The sequence below is a fragment of the Tachypleus tridentatus genome, chromosome 13 (assembly GCF_004210375.1).
Source record: "Tachypleus tridentatus isolate NWPU-2018 chromosome 13, ASM421037v1, whole genome shotgun sequence".
Classification (NCBI taxonomy): domain Eukaryota; kingdom Metazoa; phylum Arthropoda; class Merostomata; order Xiphosura; family Limulidae; genus Tachypleus; species Tachypleus tridentatus.
Genome location: NC_134837.1, coordinates 256,524,524 through 256,551,046, shown reverse-complemented (window position 1 = coordinate 256,551,046; position 26,523 = coordinate 256,524,524). Strand labels below are relative to the sequence as shown.

At 33.9% G+C, this 26,523-nt stretch overlaps 1 protein-coding gene across 1 annotated transcript in view; it reads right to left on the bottom strand.

Moving 5' to 3' along the window:
• Window positions 1-26,305, bottom strand: part of LOC143239181 (uncharacterized) — a 34,641-nt gene extending 8,336 nt beyond the window's left edge. Inside the window, exons 1-6 of the mRNA XM_076480045.1 lie at window positions 26,212-26,305; window positions 20,017-20,103; window positions 7,932-7,988; window positions 7,398-7,570; window positions 2,417-2,552; window positions 249-375 (exon numbers count right to left, since the gene is read on the bottom strand). Of these exons, the coding sequence (XP_076336160.1) occupies window positions 249-375; window positions 2,417-2,552; window positions 7,398-7,570; window positions 7,932-7,988; window positions 20,017-20,064 (541 nt within the window). The 5' untranslated portion in view covers window positions 20,065-20,103; window positions 26,212-26,305. The remainder of the gene's footprint in view (window positions 1-248; window positions 376-2,416; window positions 2,553-7,397; window positions 7,571-7,931; window positions 7,989-20,016; window positions 20,104-26,211) is intronic.
• Between the last annotated feature and the right edge of the window lie 218 nt (window positions 26,306-26,523).

Genomic DNA, 26,523 nt, shown 5'->3' with positions numbered 1-26,523 from the left:
GAACCACCAAAATAGAGGGTTATGATTTTCAGTTTTAGCCACCTGTAACAGTACAACATAAAGAATAAACTGGACTAGATGCTCTATTTCTCAGAAAGTTAAACACCGTATACAGTAGGGTTTAACCCTCATTGTGACTGAATTAGGAATGTAATACATAACTATTAACATATCTACAATAATAAACTTCCATCGTTCTGAAGACACGATCAGAAGAACAAAAAACAACAACCCAATATTTTGAATACCTAGCATCTCGTCTATTTCTTCATACAACCTTTGTATTGTTTCTCTTTCTTCTGATAATGTGGCTATTTCCTGTTTTAGGTCGTCACGTTGACGAGTCGTACTTTCCAATTCCTGACTAATTATTTCCTAGCGGGGAAAAATGAATATGTTAAAAATGTCAACATTTAATGATTTGTTTTATCCAACACTTCGTCTGCTCTAATCGAATGGTAGGATTTGATCTAAGCTTCTTGTGACGCACACACGACTCTAAACGTGTGTCAACATCAAGCTAACCCTGACTCATACTCTCGTACTTGGGTGACTCTTTTTAAATTGTTTGGTTTTGACAAATGTATGAACAATGCGAATAATATGCGATAGCAGTCAGTTTAAGAGACCTAATATGGTTCTCAAAGTTGTTGTTTGATAGTAAACACAAAGCTATACCAAGGTCTGTCTGTTCTCTGCCCACCACGGGTATCGAGACCCAATTTATGGCGGTAAAGTCCGCAGACATACCACTGTGCCGCTGGTGGGGGCGTCTCAAAGTGCTATCACTACATAATAAGCCTAGTTTGTAGCTAAACTTTGTCTACCTAAATATTTTAACATGCGTTATTGTAGATACTCTGAAAAGTGGTAAACTACCTGTGTGTTTAAATGTATACGTGGAATGAGACGTGTATGAAAATATCCAGTAGCCAGTGACTTATTTTTCTTGTATGAAAAACTTTCGTATGCGAATGCAAATTTTACAACACTAACAAAGTATCTTTAGAGCTTAAATTTGTGAAACTAAGTTCGTTTGTTTGTTTTGAGTTTCGCTCAAAGCTACACGGGGGTTATCTAGCTGTCCCTAATTTAGCAGTGTAAATCTAGAGGGAAGGCAGTTAGTCATCACCACCCACCGCCAACTCTTGAGCTACTCTTTTACCAACGAATAGTAAGATTGATCATCACATTATAAAGAGTCCACGGCTTAAAGAGCGAGTATGTTTGATGTGACGGTGATTCGAACCCGCGACTCTCGTATTACGAGTCGAGCGCCCCTAACCACATGGCCATGCCGGCAGAATTAGTTTGAAACAGTTGATATGCATAGATGAATAACTAGAAACATCATAGAGAACATCAACTGGCGTGGTTAACTCAATGTGTGTTAACCTTAGCAACTACTATATAAATATTTTTAAAGTACTGTTTAACCGCACTGAAGTGAAACACCACAGTTTTTTACATATTTAGGCACTAAAATCGATTTCAAAGAATCCAAAATGTGTTAATTTTATGAATCGAGCTTTCAAATATTTACGTTCATCGAATTCATAAACTCTTTTACACTCTATTCAGGTGAAACAATAGGATTTTAACGTGTTTTTGAAAAGTAAAAATCGAACTTTGTTTCAAACGCTTATGTTTATTCTTTGAACCTTAACATGAGAATTATGAAAGCGCTTGATAATAATGAAGGAAGACAACAACACTTAAGTTAAAGTTAATAATCTTTGAAGATGTGTCAAGATGGAGGTCATTTAAGAATCTAAATAAATCTAAAACGATAAGGGTTTTTGTAGAAGTCTTTGCTCGCGGACTTAATAAACGTTAATATTAGAGGTTCGATTCTTCTCGATGACCACAGCAAATGGCCTCATATGGTTTTGCTATGAAAATCACACAAACAAACACCATTGTTAATTGTGATTTGGGTTACACTTCTGGGGAAATAAAAAAGTATATTCGTTATATTGTTTCCAACTGTTCATTTTTAGTGTTGTTTGCTCCAAACCTAAGTTCCTTATACTCCAACAAGGGCGACATTTTTTCTAGAGTATAAACTGCCGCGACAGGGTTAGCTCGCAAATTACACACTTGTTTCTATTTGTGAATCTACATATTACACCATATTGAATAATTTGATGTTTTGTGCCTATTACAACACTCCACATAAAGAAACAACCAAACATATTTGGTAAAATAATTTTCTATGCAACACACACACACAAGATCTAGGAAGTGTTTATTGATATTAACTGTCATATATAACATTTTAGTTTGTGTGTATGACTTATTCGTGATACATACAAGAAAACTGACGCATAGATAGTTTTTCCAACGTGTTTTAAATATAAAGGTAAATTTAAATTTTACATCAAAATTTGCATTGTGGAAATATTAAATTCTTTACCTTACGGTTCAAAGCATCCACAATGTCCTCGTGTTCTTTACTCAGTTCCTGGCCATTTTCCGTTTTTTCCATGAAAAACTGTTTCACATTTTGGTCATTAGTACCATCAGCGTTCTCTACGGTTTGGAGTTCCGTTCTGAAATTTAAATGATTAAAATGTTCATAAGCCTAATTTATCTAAGGAGGGCTCTAACTCTTTCATTTTCATGTCTCCTTCTAGAGCAAGGGTTCCCAACATTCTGCATCCTTACTGCCTTACCCTCCACCATCCAGTGAGTACATTACTTTAATTGCAAACAGCGTATTTAAAGAAATATATTTTAAGATTCGTTAATTGAAGTTTTTAGCTCTGATTTTTTAAATACTTCATTTGCTATTTTCTTCTGTTAGATAATTTTGTTTTTGCATATTCCCCCCCCCTAAAGTGCTTTCGTCAATAATTTGGGAACCCTTGTTCTGGAGCACTACCATAAACACATTATATGAGACATATTATATAACCTTTCTTTTAGCCTTGAAAAACGTGGTATTAACCACATGTGATTTTCTAATTATATATTATTATGAAGATAATTTTCAGAGTTGACCAGTTTCAAGTCTCAGAAAAGCAACGAAATATTAAAATACATATACAGATATATACTTAAATATATGTTATAAATACATGATCATAAATATATGTTATAACGTTAATCTTTCCTTTTTTCTGCTTGCCTCTATAACTCAGACCGATTATTTTGTTATTAATCCTGGACTGGACCATAAAACACTCTGAGATCAACCTACATGTGAAAAGCTTCATTTATATAACGACAATGTTGTGCATTTTTTTTACTCCTGATATTTATATTAAAATATTTCATTAAACATATTACGATTCATTTTTAATAGAGCACCACCTGAAGACCGTCTGTGGTCATTTGCTCTAACCCCTCGCACCACTATACTGTAGTGTTTTTAATTGACATTAAAATTACGTCACATAAGGGACACCTAACATTCCAAATTGTACTGTAAAACGTGCGCATGCCATGAATCACGAGAAAAGTATGCATATTCAGACTACAAGACAGCAAGGCTTAAGAATTTCAAAAGAAATAAGGAAAAGTATCATTATTCTTAATTTTGGTTTTATTTACTCTTGAAACGGAGGACTTTCATGCACCCTACGGAAGTGCCTCTATTACACTTAAATAAAATAAAAATGTTTAAATAGTCGTAATTATATATTAAAAAGTTTCTAAAGGAAGGTACATAAAAATATTTGAAAGCTATTGACAATTTTTGGCAAAACATGGTAATCGAAAACTGAACCTCTAAATTAGGCCTTAAAAATTTATGAAGAAAGGCCAGAAGATAAATTATGAATATTAGATAATTTAGATATTATTATAAGTCATATTTTTGCCTTTATTATACAAAATATTATTTTATTGACTCTACTGCAGAGCAATTTTAGGGTGTGAAGCTTGACTTACTTTAACTCCGTTCAGGCTAAACATAAGACTATGAGATTTACAATGATATAGTAATATACTTTCTTTTGTGGCAAAATTAAAATGACCGTTGTCACATAAATATTAAAACACCAGTAGCGGTACGATATTTCAAGATATGTTATGGTTCAAGATGTGCTGTTTGAGGAAGTAGACAAATAAATTACGAGTTTGATATACGAGGGCTGTTAAAAAATACGCGGACTGACGTCATAAAACAAAATGTACTTTATTTAGAAGTTACAGGTCTGGGACTCCTTCAAAGTACTCTCCTCCCCAACGCACACACTTATCCCAACGGTGTTTTCACTTGTTGAAACAGTCCTGGTACGCTTCTTTTGTAATGTCCTCCAGCTACTTCGTCGCATTTGCCTTAATCTCGGGAATCGTCTCAAATCTTCTTCCTTTCAAGGGTCTTTTGAGTTTGGGGAACAAGAAAAAATCGCAAGGAGCAAGGTCAGGTGAGTAGGGGGGGTGGGGAAGAACAGTGATCGAGTGTTTGGCCAAAAACTCACGAGTTCTGAGGGCTGAATTTCGCAGCAACGCGGTGCATCTTCAATTTTTCGGTCAAAATCTCGTAACAAGATCCAACTGATATCCCACACTCTTCAGCAAGCTCCCTGACAGTCAGACGTCGATTTGCCCGCACCAGGATGTTGATTTTGTCGACGTGTGGGTCGTCAGTTGACGTGGAAGGACGTACAGGACGCTCATCATCTTCAATGGACTGTCGACCATCCTTAAAACGTTCATGCCACTTGAAACATGCCGTACGCTTCATAGCATACGTAAGCCGTGTTAAGCATAGCAAAAGTTTTAGTCGCAGATTTTCCAAGTTTAACACAAAATTTCACAGCAAATCGTTGCTCCTTCAGGTCATTCATTCTGAAATCCGCCAAATGAAAAAATCGCACTTCACTTAAAACCGCGTAGCTAATACACAAATAAAGATATCTACAATCGGGAAATGGCGTCGTAATCAGCTGATCTGTGCGAACCTAGCGACACCAAGCGGATTGCCCTGGAACCAACTGGAGCCGCGCAATTTAAACAGTCCGCGTATTTTTTGAACAGCCCTCGTAAGAAGCGATGATAGGTGTAGTAATCGTGTTAAAATGTGAAACGTCGTTTGTTTTTTAGGCCTAACGAAAGCCATGCAAAATTTCATTCGATAACCGTTTGAAGTAACAAGATATAAGTTCAAACCATTAGCTTGGTTAGAAGCTCGCCATGTATTGTTTTTTACCATAAACAAACGTCCAATAAATATAGGATGTGATGAATGACATGTTCAACCTTATGGCTTGTATCTACTATCCCTAAATCAGAATTAGAAACTATGAAGCATAGTTCGTTTCACGCTTTTAATTTTATGAAATTATGGAATAAACGTTGTATACGGGTTTTAGATATCTTGTTATATAGGAAGTGGTAATGTATACATCCGAAACTCACATCTCGGAAAATTTTGGTTGTTTTTTGTTAAGCATAAGGTGCTATTTGTGCTCTGTCCGCTACGGGTACCGAAAACCGGTTTTTAGTGGTATAAGACATACCACTGTGCCACTGGAGGGCTCTCGGAAACTCCGCGACTGAAAATCACCTGTCATAACTGGGTAATATTTTTATAATTAGGCAACATTTTTATAGCTGAGCGATAAATAAAATATAAAATTTACACAAAAATGATATGTTTCAGATTTAACCAATAAAAATTACAAAACAGGAATAAGTTTCAAATAGAAAACAATAAAAAACAAACTTAAAATATTATTTATTTTTCTGTGGTAAAAAATCTCACAAGTTTTGTAACATAAGAACAAGACGACAATTTCATTGATAACTATGTTTACAAAGAAATACCTCAATAAAATATGTTCTGTGATGTAATGCTGTGACGATAGCTCATTTTAAAACTAAAATTTCAATAAATTCTTTTTCTCAAGAATGGTAAACGTTATTGAAAGCCAATTATGAGTACACTGCTGTAGAACTGTAAGACCATTCCCTGGAAGGTTGCAGACACAATAGCCTTCCGCAGAAACAGGTATTTATACCTGTGCGGACGGAGGGTGTTTTTCCTAGTATATATGATAGGGAAAAGAAATGTTATAAATCATTGGTTATTTATAAAGGAAATATTTAAGTATAAAATGGGATTTGTTGTATTTCTGGTAGAACAAATTAAATAGGTTTACAGCCAAATACAGAACACGTGTGCCAGATAAAACAAATACGAACAAGATACCTAAAGGTTAGTGTAAGTAATATACTATATAGTATTGTCAATGTTAAAAACTCATATAGAGAAAGCCTGTATATAGATAGGGAGAGATAGATGAACAAAATTATAGAAAAAAGATGTAAGACAAACTATTAATAATAAACATATGTGATGAGTTACATACTGAAGTACTGAATGTAATTAACTCATTGTTTCAATTAAATTAAATAAGAGGATATAAGTCTTTTACTATCTGTATTTTCGATACCTCTAGGTGAGACAAATTACTCGTATTTCATGTTAGTTAATATTATCAACAATAGATGACAGCGCATGTGATGTTACAGCAAAACATTTGGCAGGTTTAACCATCACCATTTAGAACATATTGCTAAAGTGTACAGTTTTCTACTAGAATTATCTGATGATCTGATGGATAAATCCATACATATTATTACACGAAAATTTAAGAACTGACAACGTCGAGAGATGAAAATTAATATCACGCCTTTTAAAAGAAGAAGAAACATTTTGACTCAGCACTAATAACCTAAAATGTATAACATGTTTCGATACAATTTGGCATATCACTGTAATTAAATGTCTATTATAATTCAGCGAACTAAATAATTATTTATTTGCTAATAAGTTTCTTCTCATCAAAATATAAATTTCAGTGAAGAAAATAAGTAGAGGTCTATTATTTATTTTTCTGCTCTGGCGAGAGTAAATAATTAGAGAATAGGTTAGGCTTATACATTGTTTTATCTTCACTGAAATTCACACTTTTTTGAGGAAAAGAAATTAATTAAAAAGTATACAGTAATTATCTATATATGTTATTGACTGTTTCGTCTTTCATTATCGTGAAATGCAAGAAATATAAACCGTCATTACGTACCACCATGGTGGTATGCGTAGTAACTTCTGGGCAAGCTTGTTGGAAGATGTTAGGTTTTTCTCATTCCTTTACTTCTAAAATGGACTTTAGCGGAGGTTAACTGGTCACGATCTCCCAAAGCTTGATTAAAACCTATAGACATTTAGGAATTGCTTTTGCAAATACTGCGAAGAAATACCGAATAGAAACAACACGAGTACGACACGTTTCACTGAAATTTCTGCGAACACTTTTAATACGGGAAACTTTGCAATTAAAAGTAAAATGGTGTGGAAAAAGGTACTAAAATAGTGCGTAATATGCCGAAATACAGATAATTCATTTTTTCTCTGTGGCTGGAGACACGTTGAATATACTCACGTCTGCTCATTTAGTTGTTTTTGAGTGTCTTTTAGTTCCTCTAATTTCTTCTCCAACTGCTCGAGCTGTTCTGTTTTTACTTGGTAGTTTTCAAGAACATGTTGCTTTTCATACATTTGTATTTGTTTTTCCATACTGAGATATTTTTCCAAACTTTCCACTGTTATTTCCACCTTTTACGAGGCAAAAACGAACGAAACAAATTAAAATATAATCAACAACAACAACAAAACACATGTTAAATCTATCTGTATCTTTATTTAATATTTAATTCTTTAACGTTTTGGAAATTTAATTTATCAAGAAATAAAAATAAATTTAAACAAGGTGTCGCTGAAACTAATATATATATATATATTTTTCTAAATTAAAATAACACTGAATTCAGAGCAATGCGTAATAGTTAATACATAATTTCAAGTCAACTTCATTATAAATAAACAAATATAAGTCTAATTAATAACAAGTTGTAATGAAGAATAATTGTAGCAATGGATAATTAAGAAAAAAAAATAGAACCAAAACGAAACTCGCCGGTTTATTGGATTCTGAATTTGATGAATCCACATTTTTATCGTCCATCGGTGCATCCTGTTGAATAAGAAATTAGTGTTAGCTATGAAATATAATTCATTGACGTTTTGAGGCATGGAAAAACTGAGCGATGTGGAAAAGGAAACATGTGTAATAAACATATGTATTGATCAAGATGTATGTTATTAGAATTTGTAAGTCAAATATGTTAAAGTTAAATAGCATATTTTCTCTAAGGCAGTATGTTCTACATAAAACTTTGCCTACAGAAACTTTTTACGAAACGGTTTTCAATATGATGTGTAACCACAGCTGTATAAAAAGTATTAATTACCAGTATAATATCAAAAACAAAATACCAACGTTATCCAAAAAACATTCCTTGTATATTTTGTGAGATCTATCACGGTTTCCCACGTAAACAAAACATATACCAAGCGGTTTACAACTGAAGACAGATAAAGCTAATTTAGTTAATGTTACTGTTATGAATTTATCAAGAACTGATAAAAACTGCAATACTCAACGAATCATGATGTGGGACTTCGTTATCCATAGTAATCAATGTGTTTCGTATTTCAAACTGTAACACTGCAATCAGATCATTTTAAGAAGTTGACACATTAGTAGAATCTGGACCAAACAAAACCAAATTCAGTGTTCTAAGACAGACACTCCTCCGCTGGTACAACGATAAGTCTTCGGGTTTACAACGCTAAAATCAGGGATTCGATTCCCCGCAGGGGACTCAGCATATAGCCCAGTGTCGCTTGTCTATAAGAAGACATACACACATACACAGTCCTAAACATTTTCAATCCATTCTGGTACGTTTACGGACTTACAACATTCGATTCTCCGAGTTAGACATAGCAGATAACCCTACGTGGCTTGGCTCTTAAACGAACAAACAATTCCAAAACTACTTTCTTACCTCTCCTTCCATAAAATAACGATACATGAAAAGGTAAATATAATAAACTACACATGGTTCCTCAAGCTGTCGCTAGTCAAATCATCAAATGCACTTCCAACTTTTTATATGATTTAGCACTTTGTTTTTTGTTTATATTTACCTCAGACTGCTAAATTTCATTCATTATATATTTTAGTTAAGCCTAAGCAAACTGAAACATAAAATAAAACAATATATTTATATATTTTCTTCATGGTATTATTACTGATATATATTTTCTTCATGGTATTATTACTAATATATTTATATATTTTCTTCATGGTATTATTACTAATATATTTATATATTTTCTTCATGGTATTATTACTAATATATTTATATATTTTCTTCATGGTATTATTACTAATATATTTAAATATTTTCTTCATGGTATTATTACCATTCAAAACTTAATGTTAAAATTTATTACTTATCACTTTCCAAAAACCGCATTTATTGTCTTAACATTCGTTTGTGCTCAGAACAAAGCCATAGTAAGCTATTTGTTGTATCCACCGCGGGGAATTGGATCCCGAATTTTAGCATTGTAAGTTCGTCAAAATTTCGCTGTCCCATCGGTCACGAATCTCTGTCACACCAAACATGCTCATCCTTTCAGCCGTGGGTGCGTTACAATGTTACAATCAATCCCACTATTCGTTGGTAAAAGAGTTATTATTATTTTGTTTTGAACTAAGCACAAAGCTACACAATGGGCTATTTGTGCTCTGTCCACCACGAGTATCGAAACCCGGATTTTAGCATTGTAAGTCCGCAGACATACCGCTGTGCCACTGGAGGCTGGTAAAAGAGTAGCCCAAGAGTTGGAGGTGGGTGGTGATGACTAGCTGCCTTCCCTCTAGTTTTACACTGCTACATTAGGGACGGCTAACGCAGATAGCCTTCGTGTAGCTTTGCGCAAAATTTAAACCAAACCAAAACCGACTAGTAAACTAGCATTTGGTAAATTTACCGCTAGTTGTACCGAAAAATATCGTAACCCCGAATGCTAATAGCGCCGCCTATGATATTTCACGTGTGCAAAATGAAACATTTTTTTTACTGAACAATGTAATTTGAAACACTTTTGATTGACTTTTAGCTATATTTTATTTCGTTGCTTAATTAAAATAAAAATAATTAAAGGGATTTAGATTTAATATAACAAGTTCACTAAAGAAAGTAAACATATCAGTTAATTATAAAAATATCTATGTTTTCATGCTGTTTTTCCAAGTGTTTCCTCTCGTTAGTTTTTAATAAGTGTATCTGGGAAGAGCTGTACCTCAACGGAAAACTCAAAATGTGCAACACACGATGAAGAGTATTATATATGTATACTAAAGCCAGCCTAAACTGATGGAAAGCCATTGTTGAATGATTAACGAAAATTATAGAATTTAAATAAAACGAACTTGTCTGTAACTTAAAAATGGACATACTCTTCTTTTATTTCATCAATCTTAAAGTTATTGTTTAATCACCACAGTTTTAGTAAAATCTGTGCATAAAAATGAAATGTTATAGCGTATATTCTGAAAACGATTTAAATAGCACTCTCTGCACTTATCAATGTATTCTGGTCAGAAAGTAGAAAACGTGGTGCGAACATGCCGACATGTTTTCAATTCTTTCGTCAGTACAAATGATAAAATATATTTGATACTAGTAAATGTTTATTTTTCTCTATGGTTTAAGATCAAGTAGATAATATATGTGTTAAAATACTAACAGAAAATTTAGTAACATTTATTTACCACTAATACTAAGCCTATTTGCAGGCGAATTTAAACATTAGGCCTAATACACAAACGTAACGCAAGGTTTAGCTGAAACACTATTTGGTAAATTTTATTTTGCTTTTGGTTACAACTCAGTGATATAAAACTCCCGAATTAAACTATTTTGCTGTTATATCACTGATGTCGTAAAAATGAAATAAAAATTATAGAATAAAACAAACTTTTCCGACAAATCAACATGGATATTGAACACTGACATACATACATTACTGTTTTAATTATCACTAACTAAAACAGGCTTATTCCCTTGTTTTGGAATTAAGCACAAAGCTACACAAAGGTCTATCTGTGCTCTGCCTACTCGTGTATAGAAACCCGGTTTCTAGCAGCTCGAGTCCACAGACATACCGCAGTGCCACTGGTGGGCTGCATGTTTGTGGGAAGCTTTTTAAGTTTAACTTCATTAAACTTTGCAATAATGAAATCAGGAGTAGGGAAGTTACGAACGACGTCATCATATGAGTAAGGGAGGGGTCGATGTAGATAGTATTCTGAATTACAACTGGAAAGGTATTTGAAGAATTTGGATCTATCATTTTTTAGAGACGCATCTCAAACAGCAGTGCTTATGTATTAATGTTTTACGTGTGTATTATTTGGAGTTCCCTTTCCGTCACTTTGTTGAGTAGGGACCTTGAAATAATACCACTGAATTTTAACACTTGTCTCCCGATACCCAGGTTTAGAAAGTGTCGCTAAATCTGGCGTCTCATATTAGACAGGTCGATCGGTTTGTCATTTTTGATCAGACTATTGGGCTCAATATGTTTTGTGGTAGAAGTATTTGGAGGGTATCATGTGTTGTGGAATAGGTTAATCCACTTAGGTTTTAACCTTGTAGTCATTGAGACGCCCGACACGGGCAATAGATTTGTCCAGAAATCTACTGCCTAGATTGATCAATTTACTGTGTTAATTACTTTAAATATATAACACTGCCTTTAAGTTTAATAAGCTTGGTACATTAAAATAAAAAATCCACAACCGTGAAGAAATGTTTCGTATTCGAAGCTTCAGTGGCTCATCTGGTGGTGGTTTAAAATAAAATGAATTTACGACATCAATAAAGTTTGTGGAATGAATGCTTTATTGTGTTTTTGAAACTTCACATTGTTAGATATAATACTTCACTGTTTAGCACGGATAGAATGTTTAGCCAGTTTTTGTTCCACCTGTAATACAATAAATATAACAATATTTAATTAAAATATAACACATATCTATTTCTATCGAATCTTGGGTCCGTTTTATATCACCATACAATAATCTAAATAATATATGTATTTGAATAATTGTATAACATCTCGTCGAGTTCATATTTGATATCATATAACGGACCAGCAGTTCAATGATTGTAAATATGCGTTTAAAATGTATCTTTTTTTTTTTATTTTACAAGAAGTAAAACTGAGAAGCGAATCTGTAAGGTAGGGGTCTAATGTACTCACTTCACCATTACACTAGGCCTAATGTATTCACTTCACCATTACACTAGGCCTAATATATTCACTTCACCATTACACTAGGCCTAATGTTTTTCTTGTTTTTTGCTTTGCTCACCCGAGTTGTGGTGATGAACCTTTAAATAATATGCGAAACTGCAATCCACAGTTGAGGGTACGACCAATCAAAGAATGCATCGCAGATTCATCCACTACATCGCAGATTCTCTTTTCAATTTCACTTGTGGTGAAAAAGAAAATAAACCTTTAATATATATACGTACTAGTGAAAGTGAGTACCCCAGGTTTTAATCATTTCGAGAATATTTTAAAATTATCATATTAGTATTAATTAAATACTAAAATACACAATTTCAGAAACTTTTGACTAGTTCAACACTCAATAAAGTAATGTGAAAAACAACAAAAACGTTCCAGACTTTATTACACAGATTTCGCTGAACGGTTAACTGATTTATTATTTTTTTATTGTGCTCGTCACTTATTGGTGGTCGGAAATCAATATTTCTGTGACAACAGCATTGGAATATCGGTTTCTAAGACAGTACAAGTGGTTGTCAAGTCTCTCGGATGTCATTCAGTTTTATAAAAAGTAATATTTTCGTGGTCGTTTTACGTGATACAAAAACGTGGGTTAAAAAAAACTAGTTATCCTTTGATATTCACGTAAAGTTATTTTAATCTATACACACAGCCTTTTTCCCAAACTTATAAATATATACACACAAATATATATATTTTTTTTTGCGAACAATTATTTTGAAAGACGACTGTTTTGAAGAATAAACTTTTCAAAATTTGTTTCAAGCTTGGTTTTATAAAGAAAAAAAGAAAAGTGTGGGAAGGATACCCTCCTGCAACTGGAGAAAAATAAAAATAAAATCAACTGTTTAACGGTTTTAAAAAACAAAAAAAAAATCCGTTGTATTTATTGCAATTTCCACAAACAATTTACACGCCAATTTCCTCTAACACCTGGCTCTTTCCCGGGTAGCTGAACGATGAGGCTGAGGTCTTATAACGTTTAATTTCGGGTTCGATGCTCGCAAAGGCAACAACACAAATAGCCTAGTGATCAGCTATAATATTAAATATCTTATTGCAAAATCCGTGATGACGAGAAAACCCACTTGTAGAGAAAATTATATTTGTAAAATACGGCTGGTATGGAAGAAAGTCGAAACGTTGTTTGCTCCTCTACAGAGTGCTTTCTCCATCCATACCAGCCGTTTTTTACATATATAATTTTACAGCAAAACAGACATGCGTGTACAAAAATATATCGTTCATACTAACGTAACACATATTTTAAACTACACAAAATGAGAATGCTATCAAATCCGAAAACAGTAATTTGTTTATAACAGACACCGTAACAATTTACTTCATATATCCTCTAAAAGAACGAGTGTTAAATCTTTAATCGAATTCAGTTAAACAACGCGTGTAACAGATAATAATAATAATAATAAAAACATACCAAAAAAACTTACAATTCTAACCGTTAGAGGCGTTTAAGTGAACGAAACTCTTACGAAACATAAACGTTGAGCGAAGTGGGAGTGCGACCAGGGTCGCCATTTGGTACTATTGAAGGCCACAATTGAGCAAATTTGGTACTGAACAAAGGTATTTGGTTTAGAAAATAAAGATTTGGTACTGAAGCAAAATTTTGGTATTAGTTTGATCTTAACCTCGAATTTCTGAGACTAAATACATGAAAATACGTTATACTGGGCCTTATTAGTTTTTTTATGTGTACGACTAACCTATACTTTCAATATCAGCAGTAACATATTCTTCATGATGAGAAACCTACTTGAAATAAAAATGTATTTCAGAACGGCTGATATGGGTATTAACACTTTTATTGGTAAGCAGAGAACAACGTTTTGACCTTTCTAGGTCATCTTCAGGTTAACAAACAGAGAGTTTGAATGTGACCGTTGACGATCAAACTCTCTCTTTCTTAACCTGAAGATGACCTTGTGACATCGAAACATTTTTTTCTTTTTGAATTTCGCTCAAAGCTACACGAGGGCTATCTGCGCTAGCTGTCCCTACTTTAGTAGTGTAAGACTAGAGGGAAGGCAGCTAGTCATCACCACCCACCGCCAACTCTTGGGCTACTCTTTTACCAACGGGTTGACCGTCACATTATAACGCCCCTGCGGCTGAAAGGGCGATCATGTTTGGGGTGACAGAGATTCGAACCCACCACCCTCATATTACGAATCGAGCGCCTTAACTACCTGGCCACGCCTAGCAACAGAATTGGCAAAATGCTGAGTCACAGAGGGCTCTGTTTGATGTTGTTAATATTTTTCTTCGATCATTAAACATGATTGAATTGTAAATATTGTGTTTCCTTTTCTTTCCTTGGGAATTTATGGGATTATCTTTATCGGGATTCTTGTAGTGAAGATCATTTTCAATACTGAGGCGGACCTTTTGGGCGTCTTGAAACGGGATTTCTGGATCTCCAGAAAGCTGAGTTTTTTTATTCCACTGTTATATTTATACACATTTATTTGTCTTTTAACTTCACTCATAGCTACACAAAGACTATCTACGCTAGTCATCCCTAATTTAATAGCGTAAGACTCTTAGGCTTGTCTTTTGTCAACGAATAGTGGGATTGACCGTCACGTTATAACACCCCCACGGCTGAAAGGGCGAGCATGTTTGGTGCGACTAGGATTTGAACCCACGACCTTCAGATTAAGAGTGGAACGCCTTAACACGCTTGGCCATGCCGGGCGTAGGTCGAAACGTTGTTCTCTCCTTATCAAAAAAGTGTTAATACCCATACCAGCCATCTGAGTCACATACTCTGTCATCTCTTTTTTGCGCTCTGTATCACGGTCGCGCATGCGTACAGTATACCGTTGCCAAAGCAACGTTGCTTGTGTGTGACCAAACCCATCAACTGCGCAACTCGACAGCATTATTACGTTAAATATTCTAACAAAAAATTTGAAAATATCGAAGTGGAAAGACCACGAGGCTGGAAGAAAGAACCATTTCGAGTGGGTAAGAGAGAGAACCCTTGGCTGAGTAAGAGTACTGATGACAATTGTAAAGTATGTAAGAAAAATGTGCATCCCAGAAAGGCCATCTTAAAGACACTCAGTGAGACAAAAGAACATAAGGTTAGAAGTACCATTCTTTCCTCGTGCAGTACTATACATTTTCCAAAGACAACATCAATAGCTTCTAAAGAACCTAAAAAAATGCGAAATAGAACTCGCGGTTGCAGTGTGTTGTCGCTCCTCTGTTAGTGTTGTTACTCACATTGGTGATGTCTTCAAGAAGCATAGTAAGGGAAGTTACCTCGAAATCCTTCGATTGCACCAAACTAAGTGTTTAATGTTTATCCAAAACGTGATTGATCCTTGTTTAGAAAACGAAGGAATGAACAAAATGAGAAACAAGAAATACTGTCTGCTTGCTGATGAGTCTACTGACATTTCTAGTGATAAAAACATGTGCGTTTGTGCAAGATATTATGACGAAGACGATGGGACGGTGAAAACATCATTTTTGGGAATTGTTTCTGTCGTCGTTAACATCTGGAGAAGTTCTCTACGAACCACTGTTATCTCAGCTTGAGAAAAAGAGAGTTGCGTCTGTCTAACTGATTGGTTTTACTAGTGATGGAGCTTGTAACATGATAGGAGAAAATAATTTATAAAAATAAAATAATTGACTTCAAGATGCGCCACCAGATTGCGTTAAGATACCACGCACCTGACACAGTCTTGCGCTTTGCATTCAGAAAGGTATTAAAAAACTGTCTTCAAACTTAGGGTTTTTTTTTTCAGTGAAATTTCTGCATGGTTCAGGAAAAGTGCCCTTAGGCATTCAAATTTTAAAGATTTATTCGAAATTATGAATGCAGGCGATGAAAGGGTTGGTGTACCATTACCTTTTATAAAATGTCAAACACAAGATGGCTCGTGCGAGGCAAGGCTATGTCAAACATTTTGTTAAACTAGGATGAACTGAAGGTGTACTTTACATCCACAAACCAGTATTGAACACAGGACGTGCGTTACAAAACGCGCTTGATTGCCGACATGCTTGCAGATGAAGTCAACTGTCTCTATTTCGTTTTTGCTGTACCACTGTTTCTGAGTTTGAACAAGTAAACGCATTTTCTCGGGCAACAAAGGCCAATCTTAAAAAGCTAATAAATGACTTTGACCTTCTATACAGATCTCTTCAAAGCATGGTGTGTGATGTGAACAGAATACAGCTACTTATATCAAAAGTTCAGTTTGATGCAAAATTTGACTCTGAGTACAAAAGATGTGAAAAGATTTCCAAAGACCAGATTCGATTTGTCAAGGAGAGATGCCGTGATATGATTATCAAACTAATGGTTCAAGTTAAAGAAAGACTGCCCACAAACCGGCAGTTATTCGCTGGACTAAAAGTATTGGCAATTAGCATTGTTATTTCTCAAAACACACCGACTATCTTTCAGGAAACTTCCATTTCAGAATCTTCTTCAAAAAGCAACAGATGCGTGTCACAGCCAATACCGCAAAATTTTGTCACCCTTGGAATGAAGAAACTAGTGTGGTTACGTAATTCCAAAAGATCCTGTTGAGTTTTGGGGACGAAATATGAGGTATCAGGATGCTTGCAACGCACGTGCTCATGAGGATCTAGCAACCTATGTATTATCCTGTTTGACCACCCAGTGAGTAATGTAGTTGTCGAAAGCATATTTTCCCGTGTCACCTCTGTGAAAAATAAGGCCCGTAATCATGAGGGACTGCGCATGTTAGAAGCTATTTTGAGAATCAGAACACATCTCATGATGAGTAGTAACTGTTGCAAAGGTTTTAAAGCAACGGATAGCATGTTGGCACTAATTAACACGAAAATGTACGACAGTAGAAATGATGCAGATGACTGTCTTGATGCACTCTTTGACTAACCAGTATGGAGACAAGATGTTCAGCAAGAGACGATCACAAGAAAATTGAAAAAAGGATGAAAAACGAATCATCAAAGCAACAAACTGTTAAAAAGTCCTTATCAAGTGTATTCCAACCGTTGAAAAAGTCCTTATCAAGTGTATTCCAAACGTTGAAGAGTCCTTATCAAGTGTATTCCAACGGTTTAAAAGCCCTTATCAAGTGTATTCCAACTGTTAAAAAGTCCTTATCAAGTATATTCCAACTGTTGAAAAGTCCTTATCAAGTGTATTCCAACGGTTTCAGAGCTCTTATCAATTGTATTCCGTTTCTTTCCTTACAGTTTGAGTATGTGAAGATTATTCCTCCAGAGTTTGTTAAATATTAAAAAGTAAGAAAGAAATTGTCAAGTGTTCTGGTATTCGATTTTACTGAGAGGTTGCTTGCAGTGTTGGTATCGTGTCTAGTGCTTTAGTGTCTCTGTAGACAACAATGCAGTATCAAAGACGTAAACCAGGCCCATGAGAGTTTTCAGTTTTTAACTCTATGGCAGACCTCACCAGTCACCATGCCAACAGAGACAACATTTCGAAAACTGTCGGTAAAGCTCATATTATTTTGTGTGTTTGTTTCTTTGCTTTATTTCCATACAGTAATATACAGATATCATACAGGTTATTTATAAATCATATAGCTGGAAACAAAAGGAAATTATATAAAATATAACAATCCCTTACACACGAATGATATGATACGACATTACAAAATATAACAATCGCTTACACACGAATGATACGATACGGCATTACAAAATATAACAATCCTTACACACGAATGATATGATTCGACATTACAAAATATAACAATCCCTTACACACGAATGATACGATTCGACATTACAAAATATAACAATCGCTTACACACGAATGATATGATACAACATTACAAAATATAACAATCGCTTACACACGAATGATATGACACGATATAAGTATACATGAACAATAGATTAAAAAATATGTATTTTAATCTATTTTTCCTGCAAGTTTAGTCTAATGATGGATTTTAAATTATTTGATAATTTTGGTACTGAAGCAACTCAATTTGGTCTTGTGCGGCAAAAGACATCTGACAACCCTGGTGTGAACGCAGAAATGAAAATGATTCAGATTTGCAATATTTATATATTTAATATCATGTACAGTAGAATATTTCATGTTAATTTGAAAAGAACACGATCTCGCCAATCTAGGAGATTGTTGTTTTTTTTCCTTTCTGCTGTGCGGTATGACATATCGAGTCCTACAATGGTGGGTATAAAATATATGTTTCTGGGAGCATCACACACCTCTGCCCCAGGGGTTTAAAACTTACTTTGATTACGTGAAAATAATATGTAATTAAAGCCATTATTTGTAGACTTACTTATTTCATATTATTTTCATGACAAATTATCTACCTTGTCTTGAAGTAAGTTACTGACTTTTAAGGTATGATACATTGTGCATTTACAAAGAAAATAATGAAATATATATTTAACGAAAAGGTTAGTGAATGTTACAATGGTAACAAACAAACGACGGTAAATGGGAGAAGCGATTTGAAGACTTGAAATTTATTTGGACGCATTTTTCTTCAGTTTCAAATTGTTTGTATGACTTTCTTCACTAGTTTATTTGCTGTTACAACATAAGCGACGCATGCTTCATTTATTTGGGTGTACACTTGTTGCACGATGCGTTAAGAGTTGGTGAGAACACTTCTCTGTTAAGGACATTATATTTGGTGAGGTTAAGCATTCCCAAGCCTATGTTACACAGAACAAAGTTTTTTTATTACGATATTGAAAAAATATTTGTTTGTGAAAGTAGATGTATTTTATTATTACGTCAGCAAAGTAGTCACAGAACAGCTGTCACCACTAGGTGTCGTATCGGTTAAAGTTTTTAAGTCATACTACTTAGGACTAGCGTATATTGAAAGTCGTAGTTCCGTGCTCATCCGTAGATAAATTGAATGATTTGTTTGTTTTGGAATTTCGCACAAAGCTACTCGAGGGCTATCTGTGCTAGCCGTCCCTAATTTAGCAGTGTAAGACTAGAGGGAAGGCAGCTAGTCATCACCACCCACCGCCAACTCTTGGGCTACTCTTTTACCAACGAATAGTGGGATTGACCGTCACATTATAACACCCCCACGGCTGGGAGGGCGAGCATGTTCAGCGCGACGCGGGCGCGAACTCGCGACCCTCGGATTACGAGTCGCACGCCTTACGCGCTTGGCCATACCAGGCCAAATTGAATGAACACATAAGTTCACATTTAGATCAGTAAGTTTATGAATGTTTAAAGCTATTATTAAGTGAGGCTTTTCTCTGTGGTTAACAATTAGATTGACATCCCGATATGACTTATATATCATCTTATTTCTGGAATATAACATAAAAAAAACAAAACAAAATGATTGTTTGTTCTTGAATTTCGCACAAAGCTACACGAGGGCTATTTGCGCTAGCCGTCCCTAATTGAGCATGTGATGGGCTAGAAGAAAGACTATTAGTCAACACCACCTGCCGCCAACTCTTGGGCTACTATCTTACCAACGAATAGTGAGATTGCCCATAAAGTTATAATCCTTCCACATATGAAAGGGCGAGCACGTTTGATGAGACGGGGATTCAAAACCCACGACCATAACCACCTGGTCTTCTCATTACAGTAACAACACAGAGAATAAGGAAGTAAAACTGATAAACATTAGTGATACATAGTAGAAGGAAGTAAAGTGAATCTAAAGATATTGAAAACAGACACGTATACAAAAGTAGATTTACATAGTTAATTAAGATAGTGCTATAATACAAGCGTAACTGATCGTTTAATGTGTAAAAATACATACAGCATGGAAGTTTTTATGTTATTATTCATTACAACTCACGTCTGGGTTATCAGGTCCCGACACGTTACTGCTCCCACCACAACCCATTTCATCAATTAAAGAGTATTTCTGTGGCTGGATGTAATTCTGCAAAAGAAAAGAGAAAACCAGATCTATATTATATTATGTAAGATTTGAAACAGTGAAAGATACAGGAAATGATGTTAAAGTATATGATTATTTAAATAAAATGATGTTGAAGTATATGATTATTTAAATAAAATGATGTTGAAGTATATGATTATTTAAATAAAATGATGTTAAAGTATATGATTATTTAAATAAAATGATGTTGAAGTATATGATTATTTAAATAAAATGATGTTGAAGTATATGATTATTTAAATAAAATGATGTTAAAGTATATGATTATTTAAATAAAATGATGTTGAAGTATATGATTATTTAAATAAAATGATGTTAAAGTATATGATTATTTAAATAAAATGATGTTGACGTATATGATTATTTAAATAAACGAATATTTCCTATTTAAGTCGGGTTGGGCGTTGCCCATTAATTAGAATGACATGAATATTCAGGCATCCATGGTTTACGGCCTGTTGCTGCAAAAACGTACTTGTTCCCCATACTAAATTCAATTTCAAGGCAAGATTAAAGTAGTCCAAGAGTCGGTGGTGGGTGCTGTTAATCAGCTACCTTTTCTCTAATTTAGGCCCGACATGGCCAGGTGGTTAAAGTGCTCGACTCGTAATCTGAGGGTTGTGGGTTCGAATCCCCGTCCGATCAAGATGCTTGCCATTTCAGCCGTGGGAGCGTTATTATTTGATGGTCAATCCCACTATTCGTTGGTAAAAGAGTAGCCCAAGAGTTGGCGGTGGGTGATGATGACAAGCTGCCTTCCCTCTAGTCTTACACTGCTAAATTAGGGACGGCTAGCGCAGATAGCTCTCGTGTAGCTTTACGCGAAATATAAAATAACAACAACAAACAAACAATATATCTAATTTATCAATTCAGAATTGGGGCGACTATATATAAATAGCCCGTTGTGCATCTTTAACAAAAACGTTAAACAAACAAATAAATCTAATAAATCCTAGAGTAAATTAATCTTTTTGTTTATATGCATATCGGATATTTTTATTCTTCTTACCTCATCTTATCAAGTTTCTATTTATGCATAATGGTTCAGTTACTTTGCAAATAATTTTATTAGACTCGTAACGTCCAGATATCGGTGTTTGAAACTTTTATAAAAAACAAACGCCACCTATCTTAAGAAGTATGGCAGCTCAAATACATTTTTGTACAAATAGTGAGAACAGTTTTATGAAAACTTCATCTTTCTTTAAAGACAGATACGTATTTGGAAAAAAAAAGGTAGAAAGTTTGTTTGTTTTTAATTTCGCGCAAAGCAGTATAAAGTTAAAAACTTTGATTTGATAATGCATGAAGAATGGCCCCGTTAAACCACAAAGAAATATTTAATTCTCTAAGCCTAAAAGGCTTACGCTTGTCTAAGAACAACTGTAAAATAGATGCTTTAATCGATAGATAGATTTACCTGGCAGTCTAATTAGAAACATTTCAGTTCCTCTTGGTCGTTTGGACCTCTTATCGTGGTTTTGATTTTTTTTAAAGGCAAGTCATATAGAGCACATAGATAAAGCAACTGTTTCAAGTGTTATTGATGTATGTTTTGTGTCGTAGCTATTTGGTTGGTAAACATAAACATTAATGGATTTGGCTGTTCACGGTCTGGAACTTGGTAGAAACCAAGTATCATAGTAGCAACTTTCTTTGGATTTGAAACATCCATCATAAAACCTACTGAAACAAGTCCCTTACAAAACGTTCATAAAAATCGTCACGAAATCTACAATGCGGCTTTAAGTTCTACATAAGATAATCGGAGGAATACATCGAAACTTAATAAATTTGCAATAAATACCACACATAATATTTAGAAATATACCAAGAAGCTTACTGCCTACATATACTTGATAAAGCCATGAACAAATTTAAGGATAATGTTTCTTTAGTCACCCCCAAAAAAAACAAACATAAAAACAACAACAAATAAACGCATTATCTGTGAAAGCAACAGTCGTTACAGAGTGTATTGTGTTTGTTTGTTTTTGAATTTCGCGCAAAGCTGAGTGTATTGTGATCTGTTTACTTACAACAAAAGACATTGTCAATAGTCATTGGAGTAGTGAAAAAATTGCTTAGTTGTGTTAAACTCTCTCAAACTGCAAATTGTGTAGTATAGTAATAAGTCGTTTAGCAGTACTAAAAGTGTGCCTTTTAAATTATTTTTACCGCTGTTTCTAGTTCAATAAAAATACAGAGGTTGAGTACGTTGTTTTAAAACAATGTCAGATCATTATCACGTGTTTACAGTTTGTGTCATCACATCAAGTTGATCACTGTCTGATGACCATACACCTCGACAGCAGTCCTACAGTGTATGTTTTCGTTGCAAAAGGTTCTGTCGTAAGACTGACACGTCCAATGCATACAACTCCTCCCCACAAGCTTTCCATAATTTATCTAGCGTACGACAGTGACAGCTCCTTAGCATCTGTTTAAACACGTCAATTTTATAGCAATCCATAAGCGCTGAAACTTGGCAAATTAACTGTTTTGCCTTTACATTGAATAACCTGAATACTCATTTCCTTCTTCAGCTACTTGAAATATGCAGTAGTCGGATATGTCATGGAAGTAACATGTGTACACACGACTTTTGTCACTTTCTCAAACAGGGATCCTTCTTTGTTGTGTTACATGTTACCTGGAGCACATTAACGTCTTTTGTCAATGACCCTTATTTCGTGGATTCTCACCAATTACAAGACGTTCCACTTTGACTACCGCAGCTGAGGTGCAACTTGTTGCAGGTCATTTTCTGGGTAATCCTGGTATCCCAAGTTGATTCATATTAATTTGCTAGCCAATGCCATCAAATACAAGAAATATTACCATCTCGGAAAGTTTAATCTCGACTGAAAAGCATCTCTGCCGTCTGAATGTATGAATACTTTAACTCAGAAAGTGCTGTTTCTTTCATAAAATTTATCAATTTTTGGTGGCAAACAGTATAAAAATATAGTTCTCACAAATTCCTTTCCATCGCGATTTTACATTATCTGTGATTGCCACTATTAAAATTGTCTTAATAGAATACATTCACGCTATTTCTTAGCAGTATGTAAACTTGTTTTTTATAAATAACTGCAAAATTAGATTTTTTGATTAAAATGAACACTAACACATTTTAGTTTTTAAATTTTAAATAATTTGTGTGTGGTTTTAATATTGTAAGTATATGGATTTGTAATGACATTTTGTTTGAGATTCATCGTATTCGTTTTCAGTATTTCATCATTTACTTCTCAGTCCATACGTCATCTTTTAGGGTATCTAGATATTTTTAATCAGCCATTGGAAACCCAATATGAATATTCGAAATATGATTATAGATACTTATATGATCCCTTGTTAATTCAGGTAAATAACCACAGCTACTCTGAAAGACTTTTAAAGCCCTTGGGTTCCCATTTGGTGGACTCGCTATAAAATTTTCGAACATTATGGCGTAGTTTTGACTTTGAAGTTTCTTATATATACATAACAACTTGATTGTAAAGCTATGAACCCAGTCTTTGAAACCTTCAAACCTTTTTGACCGATGTTTGAAGGCTGAAATCTGAAAATGTCTATATTCTGAATTTAATGCATTTATTATAATGATAAAATCCGGAGTTGGATTCCTGCGGTGGTCAGAGCACAGATATCTCATTGTGCAGCTATGGGGCGTTTTTAAAAAATCCCTCACAGCAACTTTGAAAATTTTTTCCTCACTTATATTCAGCAGCCATTGAAAGTTCCACACAAAATTTCTAGCCATTTTATGAAATATTGTAGAAGGACTTTAGACATCAAGTAAATATAAATTTACCTTGCAGGAGTGTAAGTTTTGGAAGTTTATTAGTTGTGAGCTGTCCATTTTTTATTCGCTGTTTAAATTGTGGGTGCGTAAAATAGTGACAGTTAAATCCTTAGCGTGAATAATAAGGTAATGTTGACTGGTTGTTCTCCCTCTGGTCAGTCGTTCAAATTAGAGACGGCGGCAGGTGTATAGTCTTGGTGTCTTCCCGATATATACAGTAATTAAGCTTGTTTTAAAATATATTTATTTATATAAAAATATATTTAAATCAACAAACAAACTTGTCTTAGAAAAGAGCCACATTGGACTATCTGTTGTACCCATCGTGGGGAATCGAATCCCACATTTTAGCGTTGTAAATCCGTAAACCTAGCACTGTTTTACAGGGTAACAAAAAAGAAAGAAATCGAACAATTAATTTTTTAGGCCTAAATAAATAATTAGTTTTTCGAATTTTAGAGGCTAAAATATTAAACGTTAGCCAAAAATTCCAACACGTTTTTTAAAACAAATTATTATTATTATTTTATTGATTTATTTGTTCAAATACAATAAAATATAGATAAGGTGAATTGAGAGATATTAAAATAATTAACCACCAGAATAATACAGTAAAACCTTAGCCGGAAATATCAAAATTTTGCAGCATTATCTTAATATTTCTCTTATGAAAGGCCCTCTATATGGTGAAACCTGCGTAACACGGACGGAAGACGATCTTCACTTATCAACTCTATCAACAATTAGGATTAGAACCTTAGTAAGGCGGAAAAAATGTTTTTGATTAAATATTAATTTATTTAATTAATAATTTCTTTAAATATTAATAAATTCTTGTTTAATTAATAATTTGTTTAAATATTAATAAATTATCGGACATTTTGTTACAGTAAGTATTGTTAATTATATTCTGTTCTTCTTTCTGCCGTCATTATTTTTGCAGTTAAATTAGAGTCATGATTTATAGAAATGTATTTGTATTTTAAGTACAAAATTCTACTCTTTAAATAATTCTCACGAAAAAATTAAATTCCTATCATCCATAATTTTAAAATTTAGGGAAAATTTACCATGGGTAATAGGTAAAAATGAAAATCCGCGCTGTTTCAAAAATTTAAGGAAAAATCAATTTCCTGTGGAATGGAAAACGAATAATAAAGCGTGGATGACAATTTTTGAACAATTTTTTGAACAAATTAAACAAAAGAATGGAACAATAAAATAGTGATATTCTACTTTTCATAGATAATACAACTTGTCACCCAAAATTCAACTTTCAAATGTTCGTTTAGTCTTTCTACCTCCATGTACAACATCCGTTCTACAGCCACTATATAATGGAATTATACAGTGTATAAATTGAAATACAGAAAACTGATGCTTCAGCATATTATTACAAACATGGCCGACTGTAAGAGAGCATCTGAAATGACCATAAAAATTGATGTGTTAGATGCAATTGTATTTTTAAGTCATTCAGTCAGATGCGTTAAAGATGAATGCTTAATAAAGAGCTTTCGAAACTGTTGATTTATTCTTGATAATGACTGAGGTTGTGGAGAAGTTGTTTTCACTGAGAAGTGAAGATTCTAGTGAAATCCAAACTCTGATTAAGAAGATTGATGTAGATGATTCTGTGAACGTGGAAAGTTATGTGAACGTTGACAAAAATGTTTTAACAGAAACTGATGAAATTGATTTAAAATCTATAATAGAATCTCAAGATGGTAACAGTGTGAGAGATTCAGAAGATGAACAAAATGGAAAAGATAGTGAGGAAATAGAAATTCCTACTTCATCGCCAGTGTTAAGTTACATTAAAACTATCAATTTAAATTGTATGAAAAAATGAATGGGGAAAATGAACTTCACGAAAAGGCCGTAGAATTGCCGTTCTCTTTTAACCGCATGAGAAAGCCCATTAAAAAAACGAAACAGTTGAAATTGGACACTTTCTTAAATAAATTTGATTAAGATTTTGCGTACTTATGTATATTTTGAATGTCTATTTTGTTCTTATTTTAATAAATATAGCATAAACAGTATAATAACTTTATTAACAAACGTCTTACTTCTTTTGAGCCAAGCAAGTATGACGTTCCACCCAAAAATTACATATAATTAAGGAAATGCATGTTCAGTATCTAAGCTGGGAAACCTGCTTAAGCAGGAAATTTTACTCGGTCCCGTGCGATTGCGCCTTAGACAGGTTTTACTGTATTAACTTTTCTAATTTTTATTTTGTCTAAGAACAACTATAACGAAACGTAACTTACGTTCGTGACTTCCTCAAAGCTTGATAAGTCTTACAACCCTGTATGAGTAGTGAATAAATGAACATATGATCGTAACCTATGTGAGGCTGTTGGTGGTTTGTTGTTTCATCGTGATGAACAATGTTGCTATGACGACATTTTGAACACCAAACTGATCGATAAGATGTGTGTTAACATAAATTGTATAAACGTTAAGAATCGTGTTGTTCGTGACTCTATACTCAAGGTATAATTATTAAAAACTTTTCCAGCATGTGTTTTAAGTCACGCTTGCATAATAACAATATTTAAACATAAAATAACAATACAAAT